The sequence below is a fragment of the Sesamum indicum genome, linkage group LG10 (assembly GCF_000512975.1).
Source record: "Sesamum indicum cultivar Zhongzhi No. 13 linkage group LG10, S_indicum_v1.0, whole genome shotgun sequence".
Taxonomy (NCBI): Eukaryota; Viridiplantae; Streptophyta; class Magnoliopsida; order Lamiales; family Pedaliaceae; genus Sesamum; species Sesamum indicum.
Genome location: NC_026154.1, coordinates 197,844 through 224,987, shown reverse-complemented (window position 1 = coordinate 224,987; position 27,144 = coordinate 197,844). Strand labels below are relative to the sequence as shown.

General features: G+C 33.8%; 4 protein-coding genes and 1 long non-coding RNA gene across 9 annotated transcripts in view; 1 reads left to right on the top strand and 4 right to left on the bottom strand.

The window, feature by feature from the left end:
- Positions 1-1,964, bottom strand: part of LOC105171316 (homocysteine S-methyltransferase 2) — a gene marked incomplete in the record, with an annotated part of 2,853 nt that extends 889 nt beyond the window's left edge. The window contains 5 exon segments of the mRNA XM_011092386.2: positions 8-28; positions 144-273; positions 368-597; positions 686-742; positions 1,579-1,964. Coding sequence (XP_011090688.1) covers positions 8-28; positions 144-273; positions 368-597; positions 686-742; positions 1,579-1,767 — 627 coding nt within the window.
- LOC105171315 (serine/threonine-protein kinase HT1) lies at positions 4,789-9,058 on the bottom strand. 5 transcript variants are annotated; one of them, XM_011092383.2, is made up of 7 exons: positions 8,897-9,058; positions 7,765-8,168; positions 6,449-6,570; positions 6,106-6,311; positions 5,857-6,031; positions 5,541-5,675; positions 4,789-5,387 (listed from the first exon to the last, which is right to left on the bottom strand). In XM_011092383.2, the coding sequence occupies exons 2-7, from the start codon at positions 8,141-8,143 to the stop codon at positions 5,181-5,183; spliced, it is 1,224 nt and encodes a 407-aa protein (XP_011090685.1). In that variant the 5' UTR covers positions 8,144-8,168; positions 8,897-9,058; the 3' UTR covers positions 4,789-5,180. The 5 variants fall into 5 exon arrangements, with proteins under 5 accessions (XP_011090685.1, XP_020552983.1, XP_011090687.1 ...); XM_020697324.1 differs by having other exon boundaries at positions 7,765-8,165; XM_011092385.2 differs by lacking the exon at positions 8,897-9,058 and adding an exon at positions 8,409-8,664.
- On the bottom strand, positions 11,274-13,045 carry LOC105171573 (protein XRI1-like). The gene is made up of 6 exons (XM_020697190.1): positions 12,945-13,045; positions 12,502-12,565; positions 12,312-12,414; positions 12,201-12,238; positions 11,990-12,073; positions 11,274-11,864 (listed from the first exon to the last, which is right to left on the bottom strand). Exons 1-6 carry the CDS (start codon positions 13,011-13,013, stop codon positions 11,593-11,595), a joined length of 630 nt encoding a protein of 209 aa, XP_020552849.1. The 5' UTR covers positions 13,014-13,045; the 3' UTR covers positions 11,274-11,592.
- On the bottom strand, positions 13,511-14,803 carry LOC105171313. The gene is made up of 3 exons (XR_848570.2): positions 14,434-14,803; positions 13,731-13,792; positions 13,511-13,633 (listed from the first exon to the last, which is right to left on the bottom strand). It is a non-coding gene; the product is annotated as an uncharacterized LOC105171313 (long non-coding RNA).
- LOC105171312 (protein tesmin/TSO1-like CXC 2) lies at positions 21,759-26,731 on the top strand. The gene is given in 11 exon segments (XM_011092382.2): positions 21,759-22,103; positions 23,237-23,397; positions 23,490-24,162; positions 24,165-24,176; positions 24,480-24,961; positions 25,053-25,127; positions 25,364-25,544; positions 25,626-25,721; positions 25,800-25,866; positions 26,018-26,177; positions 26,274-26,731. Coding segments are annotated over 11 exon segments (2,370 nt in total). The 5' UTR covers positions 21,759-21,986; the 3' UTR covers positions 26,620-26,731.

Sequence of the window (27,144 nt, the reverse complement as noted above, 5' to 3'; positions counted from 1 at the left end):
TCTCCTTCTCAAGAAGCTCTGCATATGCCTATTACATGGAAAAGAACCGTTGTGCCGTCAAACAGCTATCAGAAATTCGCTACAGGTCACATTAACCTCAAACAGATGAAATGGTCTGAATCAATCTCAAACATCAAAGTTACCTTAGCTTCCAGCTTATTTGGAATGGTCTCGAAGCCAATCAGGTCAGCCCCTGACTCAGCCAAAACCTGAACTCTCCTACGGTGAAAATCTTTCAGTGTGTCTAAACCAATGTTGTCTCCATAAACCCCACTGCAAAACAAAAGAAAAGCAATACAAATCACTATAAAACATTAAACAGCTGCAGAGCAATATCCGGATCAACGTTCTTACAGGATAGACCGACCTATATTCGGACCCGTCAGCTAAATAAGCTCCATAGCTTCCGACCGATGCAGCAACCAAAACAGGACGCTGTTGTCGCGTTAGTACATCTCCAGAAATGTCCCAGGAGCCCTTGGTGGCCCTGTCGTAGTAAATATCCCGAGCCTCACACGCTATTTTCACACTTTTTACCAGCAAGGCTTCTCCTTCTTTCCTGGAAAGTCCCTTGGCTTCAAAACCCTGAAGAGTGGCCTGTCTTGTGCATAACCCCGAAAATTCAGGACATCCGTCTTGTGGGAATCTCAAATGTGAAGGGTAATAAATTCACGGAATCAAATACCTGATAAGATGCAGATATAATGATGTTTGCTCCAGCTTCAAGGTAATCCAGGTGAACCTGTTGACAAGCAACATTCATGTAACTTATAGTTTAGTTTACGTTTATTTCTACGGGAGCTCTATGTTAATTATATGATAGGTATAATATTCTTATTATTGTAAAATTAGAATATAATTAAAAAAATGATCAATCATAACTGTATTATACTTCCTCTTGATCCAGCAGATATTTACTAATGCAAATTGGTGTCTGAAGATCAAAATTAGTGAATATGGTAAGCTGCATTTAAATTTTCTAATTAATTAATCACCTCCTAATATCTGGGCTCTGTTATTTTCTGAATTTACAAGGAAATTAAAATATTTTTGTATTCATTCTTTCCAAATATAAAATAAAATAAAGATTATAATAGAATTAATAATTTTCAGTGAAGGAAAACACGTGTCGTACAGAAAGAACTGCTGGAAGAAACAAGAACGAGGTGGCTTCTCCACGTAACTACTGAAATAAACTAATGACAATGGAACTGAAAACCTCAGACAACTAAAGAAAAGAATCAACAGGACCGACTTATACATAAATGTAAATATACAGACATAGAACTGTAAATTTAACCAAAAAAGGAAGAAGAGAGATAAAGCTTTGTAATTAATCTAATCAAAATCATGATTAAAGAAATAAAGCAGCCAGTAAAATACTCGCACTTTCCTAGTGATATTTGTGCGTGTTGAAGTGATTCAGTAAACCACGAAACAGAATAGTTGCATGAATTCTTGAATTAAGAAACCTCGTACTCAAAACTGTTAACTTGAGGTAAAAATTTCTAAAGAACCTCGTAATATCTAAGCAATTTAGGAAATTAAGAATCTCGTGTAAAGATAATCAATCAGTACCCTTCTAATGAGATGAGGTGAGTTTATGAGGCACTTCGCACTCCACAGTGGATCATCGAGGTCAGCGCCGTGGCGCTCTAGCTCCGTCGCAAGTCCACCGTCTATAACCGCGTAGCCACCGCACTGCCGGAGGAAACTTGCCATGAAAGACGAATTCGGATGATGATCAACTACAGTTTCAAGAACCATGATTTTTTTTTTCAGAATTTATATCTTTCCTTCTCGTTTTGTCTATATATCTTCCGCAGACGGGGTGGGGTGGTTGCCACGGTTTTAGTGGCGATGATGGCGGTGGTGGCGGTGGCAGTTATCGTAATAGGAGAAAGAAGAGTCGTTTTTATTCTTTCTGTATTGAGAAAGAAGCAAAAGTTGGCAGGAATGAGGAGAAACCATTATCTCCCAATTTATAAGCGACGGATTTTGCGTCTGCTGTAACCAGTCTCTTGACAACTGTCCCTAAAAATATTTTCGGTCAGGGTTGGTGTCACGCAAATGCTGACTATTTTTTGAAACCCTTATTGTTTATTAATTATTCACTTTTTTTTTTTTGTCTTAATTTGTTTTTTGGTAAAGAATATGGCAGTGGTTATAGCGACATAGATAATGCCAATGTTTTGAAAATTGGACCCGTAATTGAATTGCATAAATTATTGAATTATTGGATCATTAGTTCGATCGTTCAAATCGAATTCAAAAAATTAGTTAATCAGAAATATGTTATATATATAATTTATAACATATCAGTACATTATATATTAATTTATTAAACATTGGTTGTCAGATGAAGCTTATTGTCCCACATTAGAAAAGTATAAGTCAAACTTGAATACTTTAAACTATAAATATGAAAAATTTAAGTTAAGTTTATTATCCAATATCAAAAAAGCTTAAGTCAAAATTTAACACTTTAGACTATATATATCAAAAGTTAAAGCCCAACTTATTATCCCAAATTGAAAAGGCATAAGCCAATACTAACACATTAAACTATAAACATTGAAAAGCTTAAGTTAAGCTTATTGTCCCACATTGAAAAAGTATACAACAAAATTTGAACTTTTTAGACTATAAATATGAACAGGCTTAAGCCAAGTTTATTGTCCCACATTGAAAAAGTATAAAGAAAAATGTAAATATTTTAAATTATAAATATGAAAAAGTTTAAGCCTAAACAATATATATTTTAGTAGATAATAATTTTTTAGAAAAATATTAATCATAACTAGTTTCTTAACTTTTATATTTGTTTTTAAAAATATGCTGCATTTACTTTGTTTTCAAAATTATGATATGGAATTTCCAAAAATAGTTTACGAGTTTCTGAAAATGTAAAGTATACTACAAAATATATATATATATATATATATGAATGACTATACTTCAAAAATCATAAGAAATTAATATTTTTATTGTGATTAAACAAAATCAATACAAAAATTTAAGTATTGCGAAGATAATTAATTTTTCACATGTGTAAACAGTTACCATGGTTTAACTATGACCATTGTTCCTATAAAACCAATTATGATTAATTGGTATTTGCAATGATATTTTTATAATAATAACAAAAAATCATAATATTTTAGAGAGGCAGATACTGGAAACGAGAACATGAATTGGTTTCTACTAAAACAAAAAATTATAGAGAAGAAAGGGAGAAAAGAAGAGAATGAGAGTGGCATTTGGAGCATTATTATTCGTAGTCATGAGATGATAGTGATCACACTATCAAAATATTGGAGAATCTGTGAATTTAGCATATGCCAAATGTCCATATATATGGGGATATAAACAAAATCACTTAATTTCTGGTCTGCCACAAACAATTTAATTTTCACTGAAAATGATCTATAATGTTCTTTCGATAAAATTTACATCAAACAAAATTTAAAAATTATGTCTCGTAATACTCAGCCTAAGTCCTGACCATATTTCCATAGCAGTTATCTATAATATTTACAAATTATGGCTCTACTTATTACTTTAAAATGCTTTTTTTTTTTTATAAAAAAAATACAAAAATTGATTATTCCTTTTCTTTTAGACTGAATTACAGTCAAATCTCTTAAAGTTTGACATAATTATAATACCTCCTCGTTGTTTGAAAATTTTTAAGTATCTTTTTATCTTAACGTCTATCTAACAACTGGACCATTTTGTTAGATTTTATTAGGTTTTCATTCAATTTTTGTGATAAAAGTATGATTTTGTATCATGAATCATAATTTTATATTATTTAAATAACAAAATAATTATATCAAATTTGAGATAATTGTAATTCAGCTGTCCTTTTATTTTAGGGACATGTATCCACTAAGGTTGTTTGAAAAGTCTGCTTTAAGTCTTATCATGCGTGCAAGAAATGGGTAATAAAGGATAAGGAAATAGAGAATTAGAGGAAGCCCCTTCAGATAGCATTAATATATATATATATATATATATATACATTCTTCCTACCTTAGAATCGGAAATAATAATAATAATAATAGCACAATCACCTTTATCTTCATTGCAATTTGCAACCAACAAATATGTATATCAATTGGACAAGAGACCAAATTCATTAGGGTCATGTCAGCACCATCATCACTACTCACTCTTATCTCTTCAGCTGCTGCCCTTTTCCAAAATCAACCCTACAAACAAAGTTACGACAACCTTATCATCAATACCATTTCTTCCAATCAGACACATTCCCTTACGTGTTGTCATTAGTTTGTGAATTATTAGATTCAAAAACTTGTTATTATTAAAAAAGTAAAAAAGTTAGCGAGCTTTAAAATTATATCCATCAACATTCGTATCATTTAGAGGGTGTTTGGATGAGTTTATAAGATTTAAAAATAACATATTCAGTATAAATTCTTTTAAAAGAAGTAAGAAATTCTAGACTTATTTTAATACTTTTACAAATTTCTTCAATTTTAATCGAATTAGTTACCAAATTATCGTAACCGACATCTTATGAATTTTATAATCTTATTTTATTCAAACACTTTAAAAATTTGCCAGTAAAATGAGATCTTATAAAATATACGAGCTCATAAAGATATTCTAAATAAACTTAGTCGAAAACCCTCTTTATACACAGAAAAAGAGTTAGAACATTAGATTGGATTTGCATGTCTGCTACTTTGCCAAACAAGAAGTAAAAAGTAAATGGAATGGGAGAGTAGTCAGCTACCATCTTGTCTTAATACTGGCACAGGCTAAAAATCCACTTGTAAGAATCTACCACAAAGACATCAACCTTTGGACAGAGTAGGATTCCATCTGCCTCTGTCCATATGACAAAAACAACATAGTAGTGCTATTATGAATGTTGGTTTTTTGTGCTATATACAATGTATGATCGATCCATCACTGCCGGAAAGTCAGAAAAATGTTTAGAGCACGACTGTATAAAATGTGTCTGCATCTGCAGAAAGAATTCGCCAAGGAATAACCAGACAATTATTTCCGACATAAAACAATGATACTTCACATCAACAACTAACTAAAAGAGTCGTCTCTAAGTCCACGTATTTGCAAACATCTCAATCGCCTGGTGAACAAGTAAAAACGGTAGATTTAAGTGGAGAGGGAATGAGGGAAATAATTTCTCATGGTCCTCGTGTGGGAGCAAAGCAGAAACAGCCTCCGGCTTGGTCTTCGGGTATCATTCCTCCTCCTTTGCTCGTGTCGACTGCTTCCAACAACCTCACAACCTCATCCATATCGGGCCGTTTCTCTGGGTTTGCGTCCCAGCACTTCTTCATGATATTTGCAAGAGAACTTGGGCAACATCGAGGGATTTCTGGCCGCAAATTCTGTACAAATACAAAGGTAAACGATATATGTCACAAAGTAAGCAAGTTTCCAGATATGAGTAGCATTCCCATCAACTTGACCCAGCCATGAATAGGACGAAATACAATCCGACAAAAGCAGGTAGAAGTTTTTGTCTGGACAAGAAATTTTACCTGGCTAACAACAGCAGAAGAAACTTCAGCAAAACTAAGGTCTGTGTAAGGAAGATCACAACAGTATATTTCCCATAAGCAAATTCCAAAGCTGTAGACATCGCATTTTCTGTTGTAAGGTTTTCCATCTAGTACCTGAGTAGTTCAAAACGGCATCAATCTCTACTCAATTCGTCAGATGACCTACTATCTTAGCATGCTAGGAAAATATGCATTCAATATAAAAAATACAATTAACTTAATATTTATTGCAATGATTTACAATTTCCACAAAGGAAAACTTCTGAAATCTGGCTAAATTTGAAAGAAAGAATACCTCTGGAGCCATATAGCCAAGGGTCCCCGTTTCACCGGTCATGTCCCTTGGATTTTGAGCTTCGACACGAGCAACACCAAAATCAGCAATTTTCAGTGTTCTTTGAGTATCCAACAACATGTTTTCAGCTTTTACATCACGGTGTACGATCTTCTTGGAATGTAGATAGCTGAGTCTGCAAGTCGTATGAGTCAAGGTAAACATTCACTCAAAAGAATCGATATGAAAAACGTACAAATGGATACTTACCCTCTAGATAGGTCAAGAGCAAGCTGGATCACAACTTTAAAGGGAAGCTTCTTCTTCCTGTTCTTGTATAAGAACTTTTTCAGTGTCCCTCCAGGGAGAAATTCCACCACAACACAACATGCCCTCGATGGAAGGTTGGTATAGCCTTCAGACGGGTTTTTGGAAGGAATTTTGAATTGTGAAGTGCCCATTGAAGCACCAATAAACTGTAAATAAGAAAAAATAGAATTAAGGAGACATTAAGATCTCTAACCTGACACCGTGAAGATCAAACATGAACTTGATGACAAAACACATACTCAGGAAACGATAAACTAGGGAAGTCAAGGACTTAGAGATTTACTCTAGTAACATTTGGATGGTCAAGCTTGTGCCAAACAGCAACCTCCTGTTTAAATGATGCCCGAAGTGCAGCAGTTTCAGCAGCTGTGGCCATACCATCCTCTCCCCAGTCCAATAGCTTTACTGTAAAATAGATGATATTACAGTAAGAACTCTAACAAAGGGGAAAAGAGGACTAAACAAGATAGAAAATAAATTCAAAGAACACTTTAATTGAAAATTGGACTCCAAAATTGTCATCATTGGCAATATGGAAGTCGAAAGGCCATATTACAATGTGGATAGTACTGCAACATGCAAACATCTCTAATGTTGAACTGAGAGAACAACTTTGTAATTGCCATCTATTTATTTGTCAATGTTCATATCTCAGATCTAAAGCTCAATGAGATCTAAAGAAACCTTCGCCAAGCGAATTTCCGTCGTACTAATACATTCTAAAATGGCGCTTGTTGTGGGGAGAAAATTTGAGGTCCTCATATTGCAAAGAGGTAAAAGCAAGAGGGTTCCCTTTACTGCAGTGGCATGTCGATACAAACACAGAGGTGAAGTTGCCAGCATCATGATGTCAAGAACTTTCATTGCGAAGAAAATTAGTCCCAAAGTACATACATGTTCATGAGTTAACGAATTGATCACACACCCAGTAGGCAGAAAATGCATGTGTGCAGAATTCTTTTGTAAGCAAGTCTGATATGATTCACATAGATTTGGAATATAGCAAAATGTCTTCAAAGCCAGAGAGGACAAATTGCTCTTCGTATACCCATAAAATCATGGAAGCAGAAACATAGGCAAAAACATGTACTACAATGTAACTGACATTTAGATGAAAACAATTTCAATAGTTAAAGTTAAATATGTAGTTCCGGTATTACACATATACCAGCGACAGAATTTCTGAGTACTAAAATATCTGTCAAGATGGACCAACTAACCATATGCATAGCAGCCTAATACATTTGTCCTACAGGCGTCATTAAACTATTCGGCAACTATAGTCAATGAAAAGCATATGCACTGTAATCTGTCAGAGAACTGAGATTGTCCCAGTTATTCCTTCGATGAAACAATCATAAGGACAGGTATTAATAAGAGGCAAACTGATAAGCATTGTCAGAAAAAGGGCTGAGCACAAACTATTGAGATGACATCAGGAGACTCCACATACTTGTACCTAACAACTAGGTACAAAAATAATTCAACATCACAAAACATCAACGCGACCGAAAACCAACATCATCAAATCTATCCATCTACCTATGATTCCGTAAAGCATACAAAACAGACAAAATTGTAGTAAATACATATAGCTACCTGCAACGTCCTCCGAATTATAAGTACCCCTATAAACCGTCCCGTAAGTGCCCTGAGCCACAAGATACCGAATTTCCAATTTCGAAGGATCGATCTCCCAGACTTCCTTTGGTGTCTGCTTATTCTGTGTCTCAACGTTTTTCGACCAAGCCCTGCTCAAATGCTTCTCAAGTTGCACATCCAAGCTCTTGAGATCGATTTTATCAGCCCGAAAGATCATGTCTTTGCTGCTAATGCTTCCGACACTCTTCGGCTCCATGCCCTTATCACTTAAACTTCCTGTGCCCTTCAATTTCAAACCCCCTAAGGCCACGTTCTGACTCAATGATTTCTCATGTTTGGGCACCTCCAGACCTTCCTCACTCGTTTTCCCTTCCATGTTTCCAAAAATTCAGAAATTTCTGCTGTCAACTCAGCAAAGAACGAATCTTAATATGTTTCTCAATCAATAACTTGACTGAAATAATCAATCCAATACAATCAATTCCAAAGAAACCAATCAAATTATCATGAAATAGACAAGGATTTATATTTTTTACGAAAAAGATCAAACTTTTTTCTAAAGAAAGAAACTTTTCATCATCAGCAATAGGCACCAAGAGAATAAAATAAGCAAAACAACACAAGATGTAATAATATCCAACCCTTCATCTGAATTTACAAAGAAAATCCCAAAATAAGCTTCTTGGGTTGAGTTTTATATAGACAAGAATGGGTAAAAGGGGTTCTTCAATGGAATTCTTAAAACCAGAAGTCAATTGCAAGGCCTACTCTAAACCCATGAGTATCCAAAATAAAAGAGAGAGAGAGAGAGAGAGAGAGAAAAAAGATCAATAATTGAAGAAAAAAAGGATGAATTGACTTTGGAAAATTCAATAGCCCAATAATTTTCACAGCACCAACCACTCTACCTTGATAATACCCAACAAAAATTCAATCTAAACCGAAAAGTAAACCCCCAAGAAAACGACCCCATCTTTTCTTCCAACCACCAAAAAAAAAAAGAACTAAAAGTTCCCAGAAATTTATATATCTCAAAACCCAAATAAAAGATTTAAGAGAAAAAGAAGGGGCCAAGAAATAGAGTACAAAGATAGAGAGACGCAAAGATTGACCAAAACACTTTGAATACCTTTCCGTGAGCTCAAAGGAGATATCAAGAACAGATTTCTGGTCAATATATGTGTAGAAAGGAAATAAGAGCAATTATATGTGGAGAAGGAGAATGATGAGAAAAGGAGGTTTAGAGAGAGAAAGAGGGGGGGAGAGAGAAAAGCGCGGGGCTTGCCCACAATTAAGGTTTTCTATTTTTGCATCGTTCTCTTTAATGAAAAACAGTAGAGGAGAGAGAGAGAGAGGTATATATACATATATAAATATATATATAATAAAATAGGGGGACAGCACAGCATAGAAAGATACTACCGATACCCAAGAACAAATGTACTGTTCCGTGCATGTCCTTGCAACTAAATTACCTGTAAAATTGCAATAACGGATGGACCAAAATGCCCTTCATCCAAATATTTGGGCTTGCTTTTGGATTCCGGAGACAATTACTTAACAAGAATTTGATCAGGTTTTTATTTATGGATTAATAATTTGAGTCTGCTATGCTTTCCAATTTTCATGAATTTTAAATTTATTTAATTTATAAAGCTCATCATCATTCATTTTCACTGAACAATAATAAATTATAGTGTAGTAAAGTGATCGAATATAAAATAATATTAACATATTATATATAAGGAAACAATTATTAATTATTAATTAACTGTTTATAAATATTTAAGGACCTCAATTTTGTGAACTGACTTATTTTTTTGGGCATACTCAAATCATTTGAAAAGCATATTTCACGTAAACACAATTTAAAATTAAATTACACACATCAAGATGAGAATAAAATATTGTTATCGTACGAATTATTCTTTGTTAATAGAAATAATTTGTTAAAAAAATTGAAACTAATCAATTAAGATAAACTTATAGTAATATTTTTCATGCAATTACAGAAATCAAGCCAGATACATTATTATTTAAATTTAATAAATTATTATTGAGTTTTATGTTTGAACTAAAAAATAAAAATAATATGGAATAATTAGTATAAGTCCATATATAGTTGTGAATTAATTAGGACAAGGGGGAGGAGGGGCTTAGGTAAAACTAGTTTGTGAACATGTGAAACTCATTTGTCTTTTGCCACCATAAGTTTTCCTGTTGGAATTAAAGTATAATAATGTTACATCACATTGTTGACATTAAAGAAATTTATTAAGTCATGCATACCAAGAATTTGTCATACGCCCAATTTGTAATTGACCCACCTCTTACACTTACCAAACACCATCCTCTTTGTTTATGTTTTTAATTTTAAGTAGAAAATATGTATTTCAATTTTTTATAGATTTTGGTATTAAATAAAAATATATTTTAATTAGTTAATTTTATATAGATTTTGATATTAAATTCTACTTCTTTTTATTTTTAAATTTATTTTATACTATTTAAGTTGGAAAAATATGGTGAATCATGTCAACTCAATACAGTAAAAATCTCGCTATTGAGACCAAACTAATCCTATATCATTTAGTATTTTTTTTCACTTAATTGAGTGGTGATTAGGTTGAAATTCAAACAACTACAAGTAAAAACCTTAATCATGTTATAATCGGAAAAAAGAAAGGAAAAAAAAACCCTAATTTGGGTTGGATGCAATTATGGATTTGTTTAACTTGCAAAGAATCCAACTGGGAGCAAATTCAAATTCTGGTAGATGAATCCATATTTTTCAAATCCTACCCGTTAACAACCCTGATTATTCGTGACCCTAGGGAAAATGTATTATGTGCAATTGCAAGGTGGGCTCTGAACATGGGGTTCATACTCCCAACAATACCGCTCACCCAGTCCAACCCTAATTTCTTCATTCCCCATTGGGGGAAGGATTTGGTCGGTGAGACCTATCTTAATTGATAAAATTGAGACCTCATATGTTAAGATTATATGTTCGAACCCCACTAACATATGAAAATATTGTTCCATTTTAATAGTAGATTTTGTTTTATTTAAATAATAATAATAAAAAATGTTGTTTTACTTTAATAGTATCTATTATTCTATTTAATGTGATATTAATGACTAATATATAATTATTATAGTTGCCGATTATTATTATTTAATATTAATTATTGAACTAATTTATTCAATAAATAATAATTGATTGCTTTTACTTTTTAAAAAATTGGGAAAGAAATTGTTCAGTGGTCAAAGCATTAAACTTGCAACAATGTGAAGAGGAAAGTTGTCACATTTACCTCTAAATTAGAGATGAAAACTAGTTAAAATTAAAGAGAAAGAATGAACCATGGCGCAAAATCATTTTGCTGCAGGGACGCCAAACAATAATATCTCCATTGCATTACCAAAAAATCGAACTTTGCAAATATTTCCAGCCTTTTCTGGAAGCTCTTGAAACAAAAACTAATAAGGTTGGAATAGAGAAATTAAGGAAGTAATAAGGTTTCAATGTTAAAGTTCCACAATTAAGTACAAAGGGATCACACAAGTGACGATAAATACGAACTAAACACATGTTTTTCACAGTAGAAAGTACGAACGTTTCCTCTAAAGAGCGAAGATCCTTAAACACTACTAAATCATCGATCATATGTAAAGACAGCTACACTAGACAGACAATTTGCAGGTGCATTCATATGCTGTATTATGAACTCTATGCATAATGTTAACTTTAAAGTTAGCTTCTGTTATAGCTTCTTCCAGTGGGTAGCAGAAACAGGCATCAAAGAGTAGGAGAAAGGTACATTAACCTTTGGTCCTAACAATAGTAATGCTGCCTTCTCCACCTTCTGTGCGGATTTTAGTTTTCCCAACAACGGGCTTCCCAGAAAATGCTGATGTGGGGTAAGAAGCAGTAGGGTCTTGCTCGTTTTGCTTCGATTTTGGTGGAGTATGCAGCCGTTGGTTTATGTCCTTCAGAGTCACATCGCCATGGACACCACATGGTTTGATGAAGGTGAATGGGTAGACAACGGAAGAGGGTAGTTTAGGAGGTGTGCGCATATACGACTTTCTACCTGTTTGGCCAAAGAAAACCAGGGTAGGAAATGGGACATTTCCAGCAGTTAAAGAATGAGCCTTAAGGGCCATATGGCACTTGGTTATCATAATTAAATGACAAATTACTATATGGAATAACTACCTTTGAAAACAACATTTCGTTGAGTACGAACAGGATGTTTTTCTACTGCCTTAACATCATATTCAGGAGGAGTGTTGCAAAGCTCTGCAATAGAACATTATCCATATTAAGATGGGGAGGCAAATTGCTGGAAAATAAAGCATGCAACATAAAAACGCTGCTGTTATAACAATGTTCAGCAATAATTAACGGACCGAAAACTTTTGGGTACCTGAAATATCGACTTGAACATCAGATGATCCGGGCATCCTATATATCACACGAAAGCTGAATCAGAAATATTATTTTGGTGAACTCAAAGATAAAGATTAAGCAAACATACATTTCTTCAGTTGTGACATGCATCTCAGCCTCATTAAAGCAATCAACAATCCATCCTTCAGATGATGGGTCCAAGTACTCATTGCTGGATGCAGAAGTGCCTTCTGCAATACCGGGAATTATTACTATATATTCTGTACATCAATTCAATTCCTCTCTACCTTCAAACAAATACTTTGAGGGAAACAAACCTGAAAATCCAGCAACCCACTCTGAAATTTCAGAGAAAGTATCATCAAGGGAATCCTGTGTCTCCTGAACACCAAACAACAGCAGATTTAGTGATTACAAAGCAATATAAATAAGGCTATAGAACAACTCTTCGACAAGAAAACTGATTGTTTGAAGCACCAGAGCGTTAACTCAATTTTGACATACAGATTTTTCTATGTAAAGTTCAATTCAAATATGTAATTATCATCTTTTCCAGAAGGGATAACAAATCTACGAATGGCCAAATAAACTAAATATGCTTCAAAGGAAGGTCATTCACTTTTTATAGAGCATTTGGAAGGTGTAGTAAAACAAATTCAGATGTTAGTCAACATCACTGCTGGCGGTATATGTGGTTGTACCAGAATCACATAGCCTAAGGCATGGCAACTCCAAAAGAATAGCATGAATTGGCATCAACCTTAGATCTTAAAAAGATCTCATCATCGCAAAGAGGCGCATCCAGGACTTCAGACTCAAAGTGTAGCATCCGACGCCTTTTTACTTGATAGGAAGGCTCAACTTCTGCAGTTCATTTAGAAATGCATATTAGCTGGTGCTTAATTAACCCTTTCTGGTTTTGTTGGACATGGTCTTTCATGCAATTTCATATGCATGTAACACATTTGATATCCAGATAAAACATGAACCATTCAGCCAATGAAATCTGGAATTTGGGTGAGGGAATAAGCATAGTGTGTAGACAATGCATTAGAAAGAAAATGATCTTCTAAAGCCAGTAAAGGTGTAGGGGTTATGAATTACAAGACCCAATGCATAATTAGCATTTTAGTGCTAAACCTTGCTACCATTACAAAGCTACATGATGTCTCACATGCACATACAAAAGTTACTTCCAACAAAAATAGCTAACTTGAAAAGGTATTGCATTCAAACATCGAGAGAGAAAATACAGAAATAAGCTATGTCCAATGGAGACCAGGGTAAAGAAGGAGAAAACAAATGTACAAGAAAGTTGCATCCTACCACTGTTGGTTACATGGTAAGCTAAATCCCCACAAGCCTTGACTGGTGTAGTTGCACTATCGAACGCACAAGAAAGATGGTCTTCATTTTGGTTCACTCCATTCAACAGGCATTTGGATATGTCTGCCAACATTAGTAAGACAAGCTACACAATCAATGCCTCAGTTAACAGCTTTCTATCAGGGATAGGAGCTATAAAACTAAAGCAAGACAAACTCACCTGTGCTGGCATTATCTTCAAGATCATAGTCCTGGCCTTGCCAATCCCACATGTCACGGTTACTGGTCCAGAGATAAAAATTAATGTATTGTATGCCCAAAATCATAAAGTCAACATGAAACCACAAAAATACAATTCTCAAGAAGCCGAAGGCCGGTTCAATGTAAAATAAGTTCAGATCTCCAAAGCCCTCTATTTGCAAGAAAAATAACCAAAAGGTTCATCATTGACCAGATTAATCAGAAAACTTGCTAAGCAAAGTGTAAAAGACAGCAGAACCAAGCAAAATATCAAATAACTTGCCTTGAAAATTATGACTAACTAATCCTCCATAGACACTTAACTCAAAAACACTAACATGATCCTTTACATTTCTGGCAATGAATCAATAATACGTGCAATGCTCAATAAAATTGTCAAAAAAGAACAGAACCCAAGAGGCATTGGCCGATAAAAACTTACAAAAAATCCTCATTATCACACCAATTTTCTGGCATCATTAAAGCAGATCAAAAAAGCTAACCCACAAAAAATATCATACAAATTAAGCATTTCTAATCTCAACAACCCACCATAAGCTTAATCTGCAACAAATGGGCAGCAGTACTCCCAAAAAAGAAAAGGATCGATAAGGAAATGCAAACCAAAACTACCCACTAATCTAAAACAAAGGAAAAATTAAGTGGAGATTCAAGAAACTCACTTCTCATTGTTGTAGTTCATTTTCTATGCGGATTTTCAGTTATCTCCTTTTCTGAACAACTGAATTGTGAGAAAGCCCAACAAAAAGTTATTTAAAAAAACTCGAAAACTAATGTTCTTTTATAATCAGAGAACACGACCCATTAAACCATGATGGTGTGGCCGTTGTGATGAATGGATATACATGTAAGTATAAGTATATCGATACGTGTATTTATATATATGCGCACAGTTTCAGACAACGCATCTACTATAACTTTTTATACAGCCATGAGAAGGAGGAAAAAATTAATGAAAAATCTCCAATTTCAAAGAAAAAGGGAAAAGAAGTAAAGAAGAACAGCGCTAAAAATCTGCAAGCAGTGAAGTAGTGGGTGGATCCTGGGCATCCCGCATCGCATTTGACCGGGTTGCATGTTTCAATTCGGATCTCTCAACTCAACCCGGACAATAATAGTGTAAATAAAAAATTAAATTAATATTGGGACTTTTAATTAATATGTTGGATTTTGTTAATAAAATGTTTTATTGACTATATCTGGAGTCAGCTTTGAACAGATAAAGATTTCCAATAGCTCAGTTGTTTCGAATTTTTAATGTTTATCTTTTTAAAAAATCAAAAATATATTTCATTTCACATTTTGGATTGAAAATATTTTTACATCTACTCATATAGCAAATATTATACAAATACATTGCGTCTGTTGCATTATTAATTCGATTTGATCAGACTTTTATTTGGACAAGAATTTTCCAACGAAGAATTATAATTATACGTTATTCATCGAAAATATTTGATACTTTGATATATGTTAGTGGCATAATTATTTTGTACTTAATACATAGTTTATTGAAATTGAAATAATGATATGAACTTAACCATTTTACTTGAGAAATATCTATCTACTACAGCATTTGGTAGTTGAATATTAAATGGCTGATGTTGATGAGGTGCAGGAAGAGCAGTGATGAAAGGGAAAACCATCCAATCACAAGTATTGTTGGCTGAATATGTTGGAAAATTATTATTCAAGTCTGATTCGATCGAATTAAATCAATTATAAATATATTTTTTATATAATTGATCACTTTCATTACGATAAGTATAATTACATTTATCATATACTTGATTCAGATCCAACCAAACTTGATTTGAATTAGAATTTCGGAAGTTGGAAAATGTTGTTCTTGTATATGTATTATTAGAAGGAAAAGGAAAAATAATTAAAAAGTAAATAGTGTCCCTAAAAATGAAAAAAAATTATTGTTTTTGTAATGTATATATTTAATAAATATTCTTTTATTGCTTTAAAATGGCATAATTATTGTACATAAATAGTTACATAGCAATTACAGTCGTAATTGACGAAAACTTCGAACCCACGTTATGTTTGATTTATTATTCACGATAGTATGTCGCAATTCAATATTATTCAAAAACTCCAGGGGGGTAGCTACATAATGGTGTATGAAATTTATATAAATGCCTTCAAACTTCTCAATATCCTCACAAATGATGACAAATCCTGTGCTTATTTTGATAGGGTTGTATCGATCTTATCCTACCCTGATTTGACTTCAGATATGTATGGACTCATAATGATCATCCGATCTTTCATGGATCAATGGCTGACGTCAAATCTTGCAATTCAAGAATATCGTCTGTAAATATATACTAGTTAGCTCTCAATACATGCCTTAAGTACAATTTTTGATACACGAACATTCAGCCTCCATACTTTCTCTCCTACGACATTGCTAAAATAAACATTGAAGAATTCTAATCGAGATCATCTCAATGTTGTTCCACGCATTCCATTCTTGCACAAGGCGCAATTGAATTTTCAAATTACGTATTTTTAATGTAATCCATAATCAGATTATACGTCTCATTACAATCCATAAAGACAAAGCTCATCATCAAATCTTCTAGTAGAACTCGACCACGAATTCTAATATATTTCAAAAATACTCAAATATACATTTTTTGACAAGAAAAAGAAGTCTATATATGCATCCTTGATCATCTACAGACGTATAATCACGTGAACGTTGGCAATACGACTGCATGGATCTGCACAATGAACCATATACGATAATATTCATGCAACGATTAATTTAATTTAATTATATTACAGTTGGGAGTCAAGACAAACAGGAAAATGCAGCAGCAGGACAGAATTTGGTGATTGACCCTCTCCCTAAAATTGGACTATCTTACAATTTTCGTCCACATTCTCAAAGCACTCCTTATGCTCTGTAATGAGTAAGACATTAGTAATAAGTCAAAGTTATAGATTAAATTCCAATTTTATTATTGAGTTTCTATATATCTCCGCAATCCAAAGTTTATGTCCTGCAATATGTTTTGTACAATGGTAATATATGAAATATTAAAAGTATATAAAAAGTGTTTTACTAATTTAAATGTAATGTAACTTCGACTTTTTTTATTTAATGGAATATTTTTGAATCATGACTAAACACCTGCTAACTCATGAAATCAAAGGAAATAATATGTTAATTATGCGACGTATGGCTTAATTAATATTTGGGTGAAGAAAAAAATATTAAATAAAATTAAATGCAAAGTACAATGATTAAAGTCAGGAAATTATTTATTTTAACCTTTCTCTCTAAAATCCAAGAACTAAATACCGTAAATATTTTTAAGAATTACGATGGCCTGTAAAAGTTTATTATTTGACTTAGATTATAATCTCGAAGTCAAGCTTAACTATGCAATTGACTTATAATGATGCAATCCCAGATCAAATTAAAACCAATCACAAGTACCATCATTAGGTTTTCAAAGTTGAATCAAAATGAATCAATTTGGACAAGTAGAAAAATGCAACATTAGGACAAAATTTGTTGACTAAGTTAGGAATCTTATGTTTGGACAAGCCCTATTACAACAAACACATATTTATCTCCATTTCCCATGAAACAATGAATGAGAGACAAAAAGCCCATTTTCCCAGCCTTGTCGAACTGCAAAAATATGCAACAAAGCTGTCCACTTACGCCTTGGACTCATGAATACCACACTACAACCAAAAACATACACTTAAAATAATTTTATACCTCTACCGACTCTTGTTTTGTCCCGTTGCGACCTGTAATTAGACTGAACTTTATTAAATCTAGTGTTGTTACGAGTTTAGTCAACTTCGATGTTTTTAATAATATACAATGAAATGGGAATCTGATCTCTACCAAAAGTCTTGGAGAGTAAGGACGTTTTTTTTCCAGTTCTAGATTATCTTATTAAAAGAATTCATCGACATGTAAACTTAATTTGGTAGTAGTGCCCGTTCGTTTTCCTGTACTTTACGAATAAATAATCTTTTATTTTTATTATTTTATACTAGTTTTGTTTACAATATATCAAACGGCACCAAAAATATATATATATATATATATATATTCAAAAAAATCCCTTTACGTACTTTTATTTTTTCAATAATTATGGCGAAGAATTCAGATTATGAGAGGGTTGTCACGTGGTAGAGCACGCATGCATGGACACTATCATAACACATGAAGTTGATGTCTGAAAGAATGTGGGAAGGTGGGAAAGTACATAGAAAACGAGAAATGTTTATCAATGTTATGAAAAAATTTGTGTGTACTTTAGGAGTGGAGTGTAGTGGAGGAGGAGGGGGAAACGTCACGTGATTAGAAGACCTTTATGCGAAGGGACCACCAACAAAGCAGGTAACCATATTACTTGCAATAATTTGGTAAAATGCAAAGGTTTAAGGAAAAAATCAAAAGCTGGTTAATACCTCATATCTTACTCTCTCTCTCTATATATATATTTATTTATTAATAATCATATATAAATTATAATAACTTAATTTCGATAACAATATCTTATATAACCAACAACAATAAATAAATTACAACAACTTACATAATATAAGATAAATATTCACACGATCTATGGAACTTAAACACATAATCTTGAATTTGTTCATAGAACCTCATCTTTAGCCGCAATCATTAAGTTAAGACATCATTGATTATCTTAATCTATATTGGTACAATGTAAATTGTACCTGTTATTCCGTTAATACAATAACTTTTTACGCTAATTAATTAAAAGTTTTTGTTGATAGAAAAATATTTAATTTGAACTATATATAATTACTACTTGTAAGTAAGCTAGATCGAATTAAAAAATTCCACCCGACTGGACTTTTTTCCTATTTTTCTAAATTATTTATATACCATAAACATATTATTAGTTTGCTTTTTTAAATTATAATTAGATAATTATATCAATATCTCAATAAATTAAATAATAGATCGATATAACTACAAAAAAACAAAATAAGTTATACCTAATCTCTTTAAAATTAATTGCCCCAAAGTTCATTTTATCAGCTAGGGTTTCTAATTCTTGTGCGATTAATTTCTTTTAGAAAATTAATAATATTTTATTAGAGTGCATGTAGATGTAGTTTCAAAACCTAACGCCTACAAAATCAAAGGGGGAAAAAAGACAGAATAAATTAACAATGATGAGATCATGATGGAGACATGGCAACCAACTTACACATGTCAAGCTGACTCATCAAAACATCCAAATTTACTTATATGGGTCCAACCTTTGGGTAGGATTTCTGACTGCCCCAACTCCAAAAACTAATAAATAGATTTCAATTTAATGTTTACAAATTAAAATTTTAATATGTTATAAGTATGTTTTTATTTTTTCATGTAAAAGTTGTTAAAGGGTATAATCAAATTATTAATTTATATTTTAGTATAATAGTATAGTTATCGATCTGCTCTTAAAAAATATCAATCATTTATATTTTATTCAATTAGATTAGGTGTAATAGAGCGTTATATTATCATAATAATCAGATGATTTATAAAAGATACAAAACCCTTATAAATTTTTTGGGAGTTTTAACCTAGCTAGCTAGATTTGGTATGTAAAATTCAATAATTGGTTATCATCATCATCAAGATGTCTTAGTGGGTTATTACAAATTATTAATTACCCAAATGATTGTTACATGAACAAAATAATTGTGCAAACACAATTAGCAAATTAAGAAATTATATAACAAATTAAAAGGTAGATGAGCATATGGAAGAACACAAATGTTTGATCCAAAAAAAAAGAGTGGTTAGGGACATAATTTTTCCAATTGTTGCCACCCTTGATTATGACTTCACATGTTGACCACATCATACAAACAACTAAATATCACCTTTTTTTTTTCTAAAGTCGATTCACATTTTACTTAAATAAATAACATCACAACAAATATAAGGTAGGTAGGTTACTGCAAAATCAAATGACAATTATAAAAAAAAAAAAAAAAAAAAAAAGTCTGGCTGCTATAATAAAAGATACTATCATTAGGAAAAAAAAGAATATGACTTTTGTTATGGTATATATATCAAGGTTAAAATTAAAAAATTATAGTAAATACTAATTAACTACGGATAAAATGATTATTATTTGTTACTTTTGCAAACAAGGGTAAAACACTAGCTATAATTAAAAATTATGCAAATATTTTGCATAATCGTCGGTTTTTGTTTAACTACAGGCACAATGACTATTATCTGTTATTTTTGCAAGTAATGGTGTAAAACACTAACTATAACTGAAAATCACGGCAAAAATTTTGACCATAACATTTGCGTTTTATTTAACTATGGACACAATGGCTTTATCTTTCGCTTTTGCAGACAAGGCTAAAACACTAGCTATAACTAAAACTCGTAGCAAATATTTTAGCAATAATCAAAATAATGGTAAATATTAATTAATCATGGCCAATATATAAGTTTTTGTATTATTTTATTCGGTCGCAATAAAAAATACTTATTCTTATAATTTTTATGTCGTGGTCACCAACCATATGTAATAAGCTCCAACGTTTTTTTTTTCTATTTTACTACAATATAATTTTATACTAATTGCATATAATAAAATTTCATATAATAATATTTTCAATTTTCTAAATACTAATAGTAATAACTTAACCCAAATTTTTTATCATTCAAATTAAATAAAAAATTATGTTGGAATTACAGTTAACATATTTTTCAGTGTATTGAGTGAAATGTGAGATCAGAGGTGTGATAATAAATTTGTATGTTCACGAGAAAATGTGATGATGCATTCAAGAAATGAGCACCGTTGATTATCATAATCATGGCTATGTCGAGGGACCGTGCGAGAGTGGGACCCATCGATGTATGGATGGTCCAGGTCCACCCTTTTAAATTCGGTGCCGCGCCTAAACATGAATGCTACTGACTACTGTAGCTGTAGCCCCTGCCTGTCTCGGATGTTCCCGGGTCGCCCGCTTCCGTCCGCATCTTGGACTATCCATTTTCTTGACCCAAATTATAAATTATTCACATCTTATAAATTTCATAATTTTGAGGGTTTATATATTTTTAAAATAAAACCTATCTCTTAAAAATACATTATAAGATGTACAAGCTCGTCAAACGTTTTAAATACATGTAATCGAACACCCTCTAGCTATAAATGTAACATATTATTTAATATTTAAATTCGTAATATTTTGATCGAGATTATAATCAACAATATTATATTTTACAATATGTTATTGAACGTATATATTTTTTTCATAATTATCGAATTGCCATTATATAACCCAATGATTGAACATTTGAAATATAACAAAGGTATGCTATAAAATACATATATCAAAAATAAAATATCTGAATTATCAACTAATTGATTGAGTTCCAGATTGAATCTCATTATATCGAAGAAAAAAGAATTATGATAATCACAAAATAAATTCACAATCTACAATCATAGTGAGACAAATCAGCCTATACCCAAATAATAAATATATGATTAAATCCTGTAATACATTAATTGTCAGATAATGGCATTAAAACAAAATTTAATAGCATCTAAGCCAGTGATTGACTGACCAAATATTTTCTTAAATGAAAATTACACCACAATAAATAAAAAGATATTCAGTCTGCATAAAAACCGACTCGCCAACAAAAATTCATAACTGAAATCCAAAAATAAAATCTGATTAGCAGAAATTCGTGGAAACTGAATGGATTTCAATTGACAAAGTCACATGGAATCCCGTATGATTGAATAATAAACATAGTGTGGTGAAAATGACAAAATCAAGAAGTAAGAGGGGCGAATATAGAATTTCTGTAAAAGGGAAGGACCATTTTGTTAAAACATTTATCTTCTTTAGTTTCCCTCCCAACCCTCTTTTTTAACGTTGCCTCCTTTGGCTTTGCATATAACTTCACCCGCAACAAAACAACACATGGACAACAGCTGTGTGTAGTGTGTGTTTTGGTGGGTGGTGGGGTCATTTCTTTTGTCAGCACAAGAAAAATCCATTCTTTTTTTATCTTCACTCCTCTCTCAGTCACTGCCCTCGGCACTCTGTTTCCCGCTTCTTCTTGAATTTGACCATTTTGTTTCTTCCTCTCTGGGGAGGGTGTGGTGTAAAGCAAAGAGAGAAGGGATAGGGAGATAGATAGGCGTATACATAAAAACAAGAGATGGGGGAGGGGTTTGAGATTTCTGCAAAAGAGAGCAATCAAGAAGAAGGGGAAGTGATGGATACTCCCGAGAGGAGCAAGAACAACCAGATCGCAGCTTCTATAAGCAAATTTGAGGTTGGTGATTGGTTTATTGCACGCAAAGTTTGCATCTTTGTTGTTCTTGGTTTAATTTTTCTAATGGGTCTTTTGGGGACCCTGCATTGTTTTTTTTTTTTTTCCCTCTTTTCTTCTTATCTTGTGCTGATTTGGGTTGTTTGACTGCCAGAAATGGTTTGAAAAGTGAGTTTTGAGTGGCTTCAGTAAAGTGTGTGTTTTTTTCTCTTTCTGAACTGATCTTGGATGTCTGGTGCTCTTCGTAATTATGTGAAGGATGTCTTTTTGTTTCTTTATTTTGGGCTCTAGGTGTATTGAATCTTGGTTTGTGCTTTTTTGATCTGCTGAACAAAAGTCATTTCCAGCAAAATCTTGCTCAGTTTTTGAAGTGAAGTTTTGACTTGACTTTTGTTAAATTCATTCAAGTGTTTTCTCTGATTACTGGGAAAAAATGGGAAAAGAGTATGGAGCAATTGGATGAATGCTCATAGTTTGAACGGTTTTCCGTCTTCTAGGACTTCATGCTTATGCATATCTATCTTTCTTTCTTTTTTTCTTGGCTATGTCTGGCTACTGAAGGATCTGGTATCTAGGTTTTTAGTTGTTATGTTAATTTTTTCTCTTGATATCCTTTAACCCTGTGAAAATTATTTTTAATGTATACTTTGGTTTATGAATTTTCTTTGTCTAGTAAATCAGTAAGTATGGTGGAATTGTAAGTTCATTTATGCATGTCATTTTTTGTCACCAAAAGTGAGATCTATCTTAATTTTTTTGGTCAAATGGAGAAGTTTCTCAATGGTAGTGTTCCCTTTATTGGTTGGATTTTTTTTTTGCTTCAGTCTATCTGACATGGTGAAATTAATAGTATTTCATTGTAAATCTGCTCTAGTTTCAGCGCTCCTTTCATTTCACAAATTATGCCTTCAAAATCTTTCTTTTGAGTCTGTCATTTTCTATTTTTGAAATCATTCGTGAGCATAAAGTAGCCAGCAGATCTACCTCTGTGCTGTTGCGCTCAGGTGAATGCAATCTTGCTATTGTTGAGTTGTTAGCTAATGCAAATTTATTGATTTCCTCTGCTTTGAACTGATAGTAAATTTGTCTGGCACTTTCTTCTCTCTTTGATGATAGTTTTTCTTCTTTGATTGCAGGACTCCCCTGTCTTTAACTTTCTCAACAGTCTTTCCCCCATCAAGCCAGTTAAATCCATACACATCACTCAGACGATCAATCCTCTTAGTTTTGCAACTCTTCCATCTGTTTTCACTTCACCCCATGTTAGTTCTCTCAGGGAATCTAGATTTCTTCGAAGGTAATGGATCCACCTTTCACAAATGTTACACCTTTTACCGGGGCTGGTATCAATTATTAGCATTCTTGGTTAAACTGTTTATCTTCTTGTAGGCATCAGCTTTCAGATCCATCAAAACCCGAGTTTTCTTCTGATGAACGGAGCACAATTGATACAAATAAGGTAAATATTGAGTCTAGTAAACAATCGGATGAAGAGCGGGAAAATCTCAACCAAAGGGTATCTGATGGTGAAGTGGCTGGTGGGCCATCTTATGATTGCTCAAAGCTTGTAGTTGAGTCTGCAGAAGATCCGAGTTATGATTTTAATAGTCCCAACTCCGGCTTAAGACCTAGCTGTGGTCTTAAAGCCAAACACATGGCGGATTATGCGTGCAACAGTTCAACACTTGTGCCATTTGTACAAGAGGCCTCTCAAAGGGGTTCATATGGAAGTGAAGTGAATATTGAGGGGGTAAGCCAGGTTGATCAAGATAAAGATGTCTCATCGTGTGACTGGGAGAACTTGATTTCTGATGCCTCCAATCTGTTAATTTTTGAATCACCAAATGGTACAGATTCTTACAAGAAATCAACTGATCCTGGGACGAGTTTCTACGCAAGTATACCGAATGACATGCAGAATATGCACTCTCTTTGTGCAGCGGGTCCTGGTGAGCAAGCTGGAGAGGGAGGTGAACCAGAGCACTTGTCCACCCAGCCTGGAGAAGGAAGTGAGATAACAGAAATTGCTGATAGCCATGACATAATTGCTGGTTCTTCGAAAAGATGGATTATGAGGTAATATTGAATTGCAGTTACTTTGACGTGGTGCTTGATAGCCGAGGAATAAAAGAAGATGAAATTATGATAAGATTAGGCATAGTCAAATTTGTAATTCACTTTTTAAGTATAAAGGATCCAGTACCAAGCATATAATATAAAATAACATGCTTTTCTTTGCCATTTGCTTTTAGTATGTAACTGCTGAAGGACCTGTAAGCATCTGTTTCTGTTTCTGCATGGGTATGTCTGTGCATAGATTACTCCTGGTGCCCGAAATCTGTATTTCTTATTAATGTTTTCCATTCTCTGCTTTTGTAGCATCTTTCTGGTCTTTACCGCGGTATGAGAAGACGCTGTCTTGTCTTTGAGATGGCAGGAGGCCGCAGAAAGCATATGGATGAGAATTCAGGCTCTGATTCTTCTGCAATGCTGCAATCTGATGGCAGCACTTCCTCCAATGACCAGAAACTACTTCCCATGAGAACAGGAAATGATTCTTCACGTCGTGTTTTGCCTGGCATTGGCTTACACTTGAATGCTCTTGCAACAACTCCTAAGGACTACAAAATTGTCAACCATGATTCGTCAGCTTCTGGAAGACTATTGATTGGACCTAGCACATCGGTCAATTTCCATCCTTCAACTACTGGTCAAGAACTGTTGAACAACATTTTATCTGTTGCCCCATCGGACAGAGAAATTGATGGCATTGATAATGCTCTTCTGCCCGTTGAAGATTGCCAGGCATCGGGATATATGGCGAATGAAGAGATCAATCAGAATAGTCCAAAGAAGAAGAGGTACATCTTCTTGTTTTTCTTTTCCTAAACCGATTAATTACAATATCTGGTTTTTGCTATAATTCTTGTCAACTTCAAATTGACTTTTCAGGCGTAGGGTGGAACAATCTGGGGAGGGTGAAGCCTGTAAGCGGTGTAACTGCAAGAAATCAAAATGCCTAAAACTGTAAGTTCTTTTATCTTCGGAGCTTCCTATGGCACAAATCTTGTCCCTTCACATTGCAATTGGAGCCTCCTTAAGTTATGAGCTCGACTACTTTCTTACTTTGCAGTCTTACCAAGTTGGTATATTCTATGTGACATCTAATCTGTTTGGTGATAATTGCATATGATGGCCTATTTTATTGCTTGATATATTGCCTCAAGAAACACATATGAATAACCTGTAGCTTTTGCATGCAGTTACTGTGAGTGCTTTGCTGCTGGGGTGTACTGTGTGGAGCCGTGCGCCTGTATAGATTGCTTCAACAAACCCATCCATGAAGACACTGTCCTCGCAACACGCAAACAGATAGAGTCAAGAAATCCTCTTGCTTTTGCTCCCAAAGTGATCAGGGGCCCTGATTCTCTATCAGAAACTGGGGTTAGAAACTGATTCTGGACTTACGTTATGCTCACTTATGATTATGTGCATTTAGTTATTCTGTTTAATTGTTCCTTGCAGGACGACTCCAGCAAAACTCCTGCTTCCGCTCGGCATAAAAGAGGATGCAATTGCAAGAAATCTGGTTGCCTCAAGAAATACTGTGAATGCTATCAGGTTTCTTTTCATCTTTCTGTTAGGATATGCTTTATCTTTAGTTTGTCAGCTGATGGGAACTTTCGCCTCTTCTTGAAGGGTGGTGTTGGCTGCTCCATTAACTGCCGATGTGAAGGGTGTAAAAATGCATTTGGTAGAAAGGATGGTGAGCATACATTTAGATATGTCACTACTGCTTATAAAATTTAACATGGGAATCGATTCAATGTATTTTTCAAAGAACAAGAGACAGAATTATGAAATTTGTCACTACCGATTGAGCCATTTTTAAAATTCTCTTCACATTTCTGAATCAGGATCGGGTGTAATAAGCACGGAAGTGGAAGTCGAGGAAGATGAAACAGATATGCCAGAAAAGAGCATGCTGGACCCAAGTTTCCAGAACACTGCAGTCGAAAATGACCTGGAGCAGAACATTGATTCTGCGCCTCCGGCAACACCTTTACGGGCTGGAAGGTACAAAAACACTAACAGTAGTATCTTCACTTTGCATGCTCATTAACATTTCTCCTTGTGTTGACCACAAATTCTGTTATGTTATTGTTCTGCCAGGCAATCAGTTCAGCTCCCATTTTCCTCAAAGAAGAAACCACCAAGGTCCTCTTTTCCTTCTATCGGCTCCTCATCCGGTATCTATGCTGGCCAAGGTTTCGGCAAGCCAAGATTCTTGCCACCACCACCCAAGTTTGATAAGCATTTTGAAACTGTTAGAGAAGAAGAAATGCCCGACTTTCTTCAGGGAGGATCACCAGTCAGTGGCATCAAATCATTGTCTCCTAATGGGAAGAGAGTTTCTCCTCCTCATGGTGTTGTGGGTACGTCCCCCGGTCTCCGGAGCAGCAGAAAACTGATACTTCAATCGATACCGTCTTTCCCTTCTCTCACCCCAAATCAGTGAACCGATCTTTTCCGCGCGGTGAGCTTCTTGATGTGGCCCTTGTAGTTATGTAAGATATATGTTGTGTTAGTCTATGCTTCCTTGAGTTTTGCCCTTCTAATTCTTGTATAATAAGTAGTGCTGCTGTTTTTTCTTTCTTTTTCCCCAAAATAAAACTACTTGTTTTATGAAGAAGTATTGTACGTATTCCAAGAACCTAATATCTAGGCTTGAGTATACTACACACACACACCACGCACACTGTTTATTCATCGCATCTCAATTCTTGAAATCTTCATTCATTCATTTGAAAAAAAATTATGGTTTTTGCAAATTCCTCTGCCTTGGTGTTCTCGAAGCACGACTCGGTGGTTTGGACTCAAGATATTTTACGAAATAACAGGAAGTTTTGAGGTGGGCTGGAATTATGGGCTCAGAGGATCAGCCCGGTTTAGCCCATCCCCAAACCCCGTTTGTTTGGCCCATATCCGAGTCCATATTATATGTAGAGACACGTGGGTTTGATTTTAATTGTTAGGTTAAGTT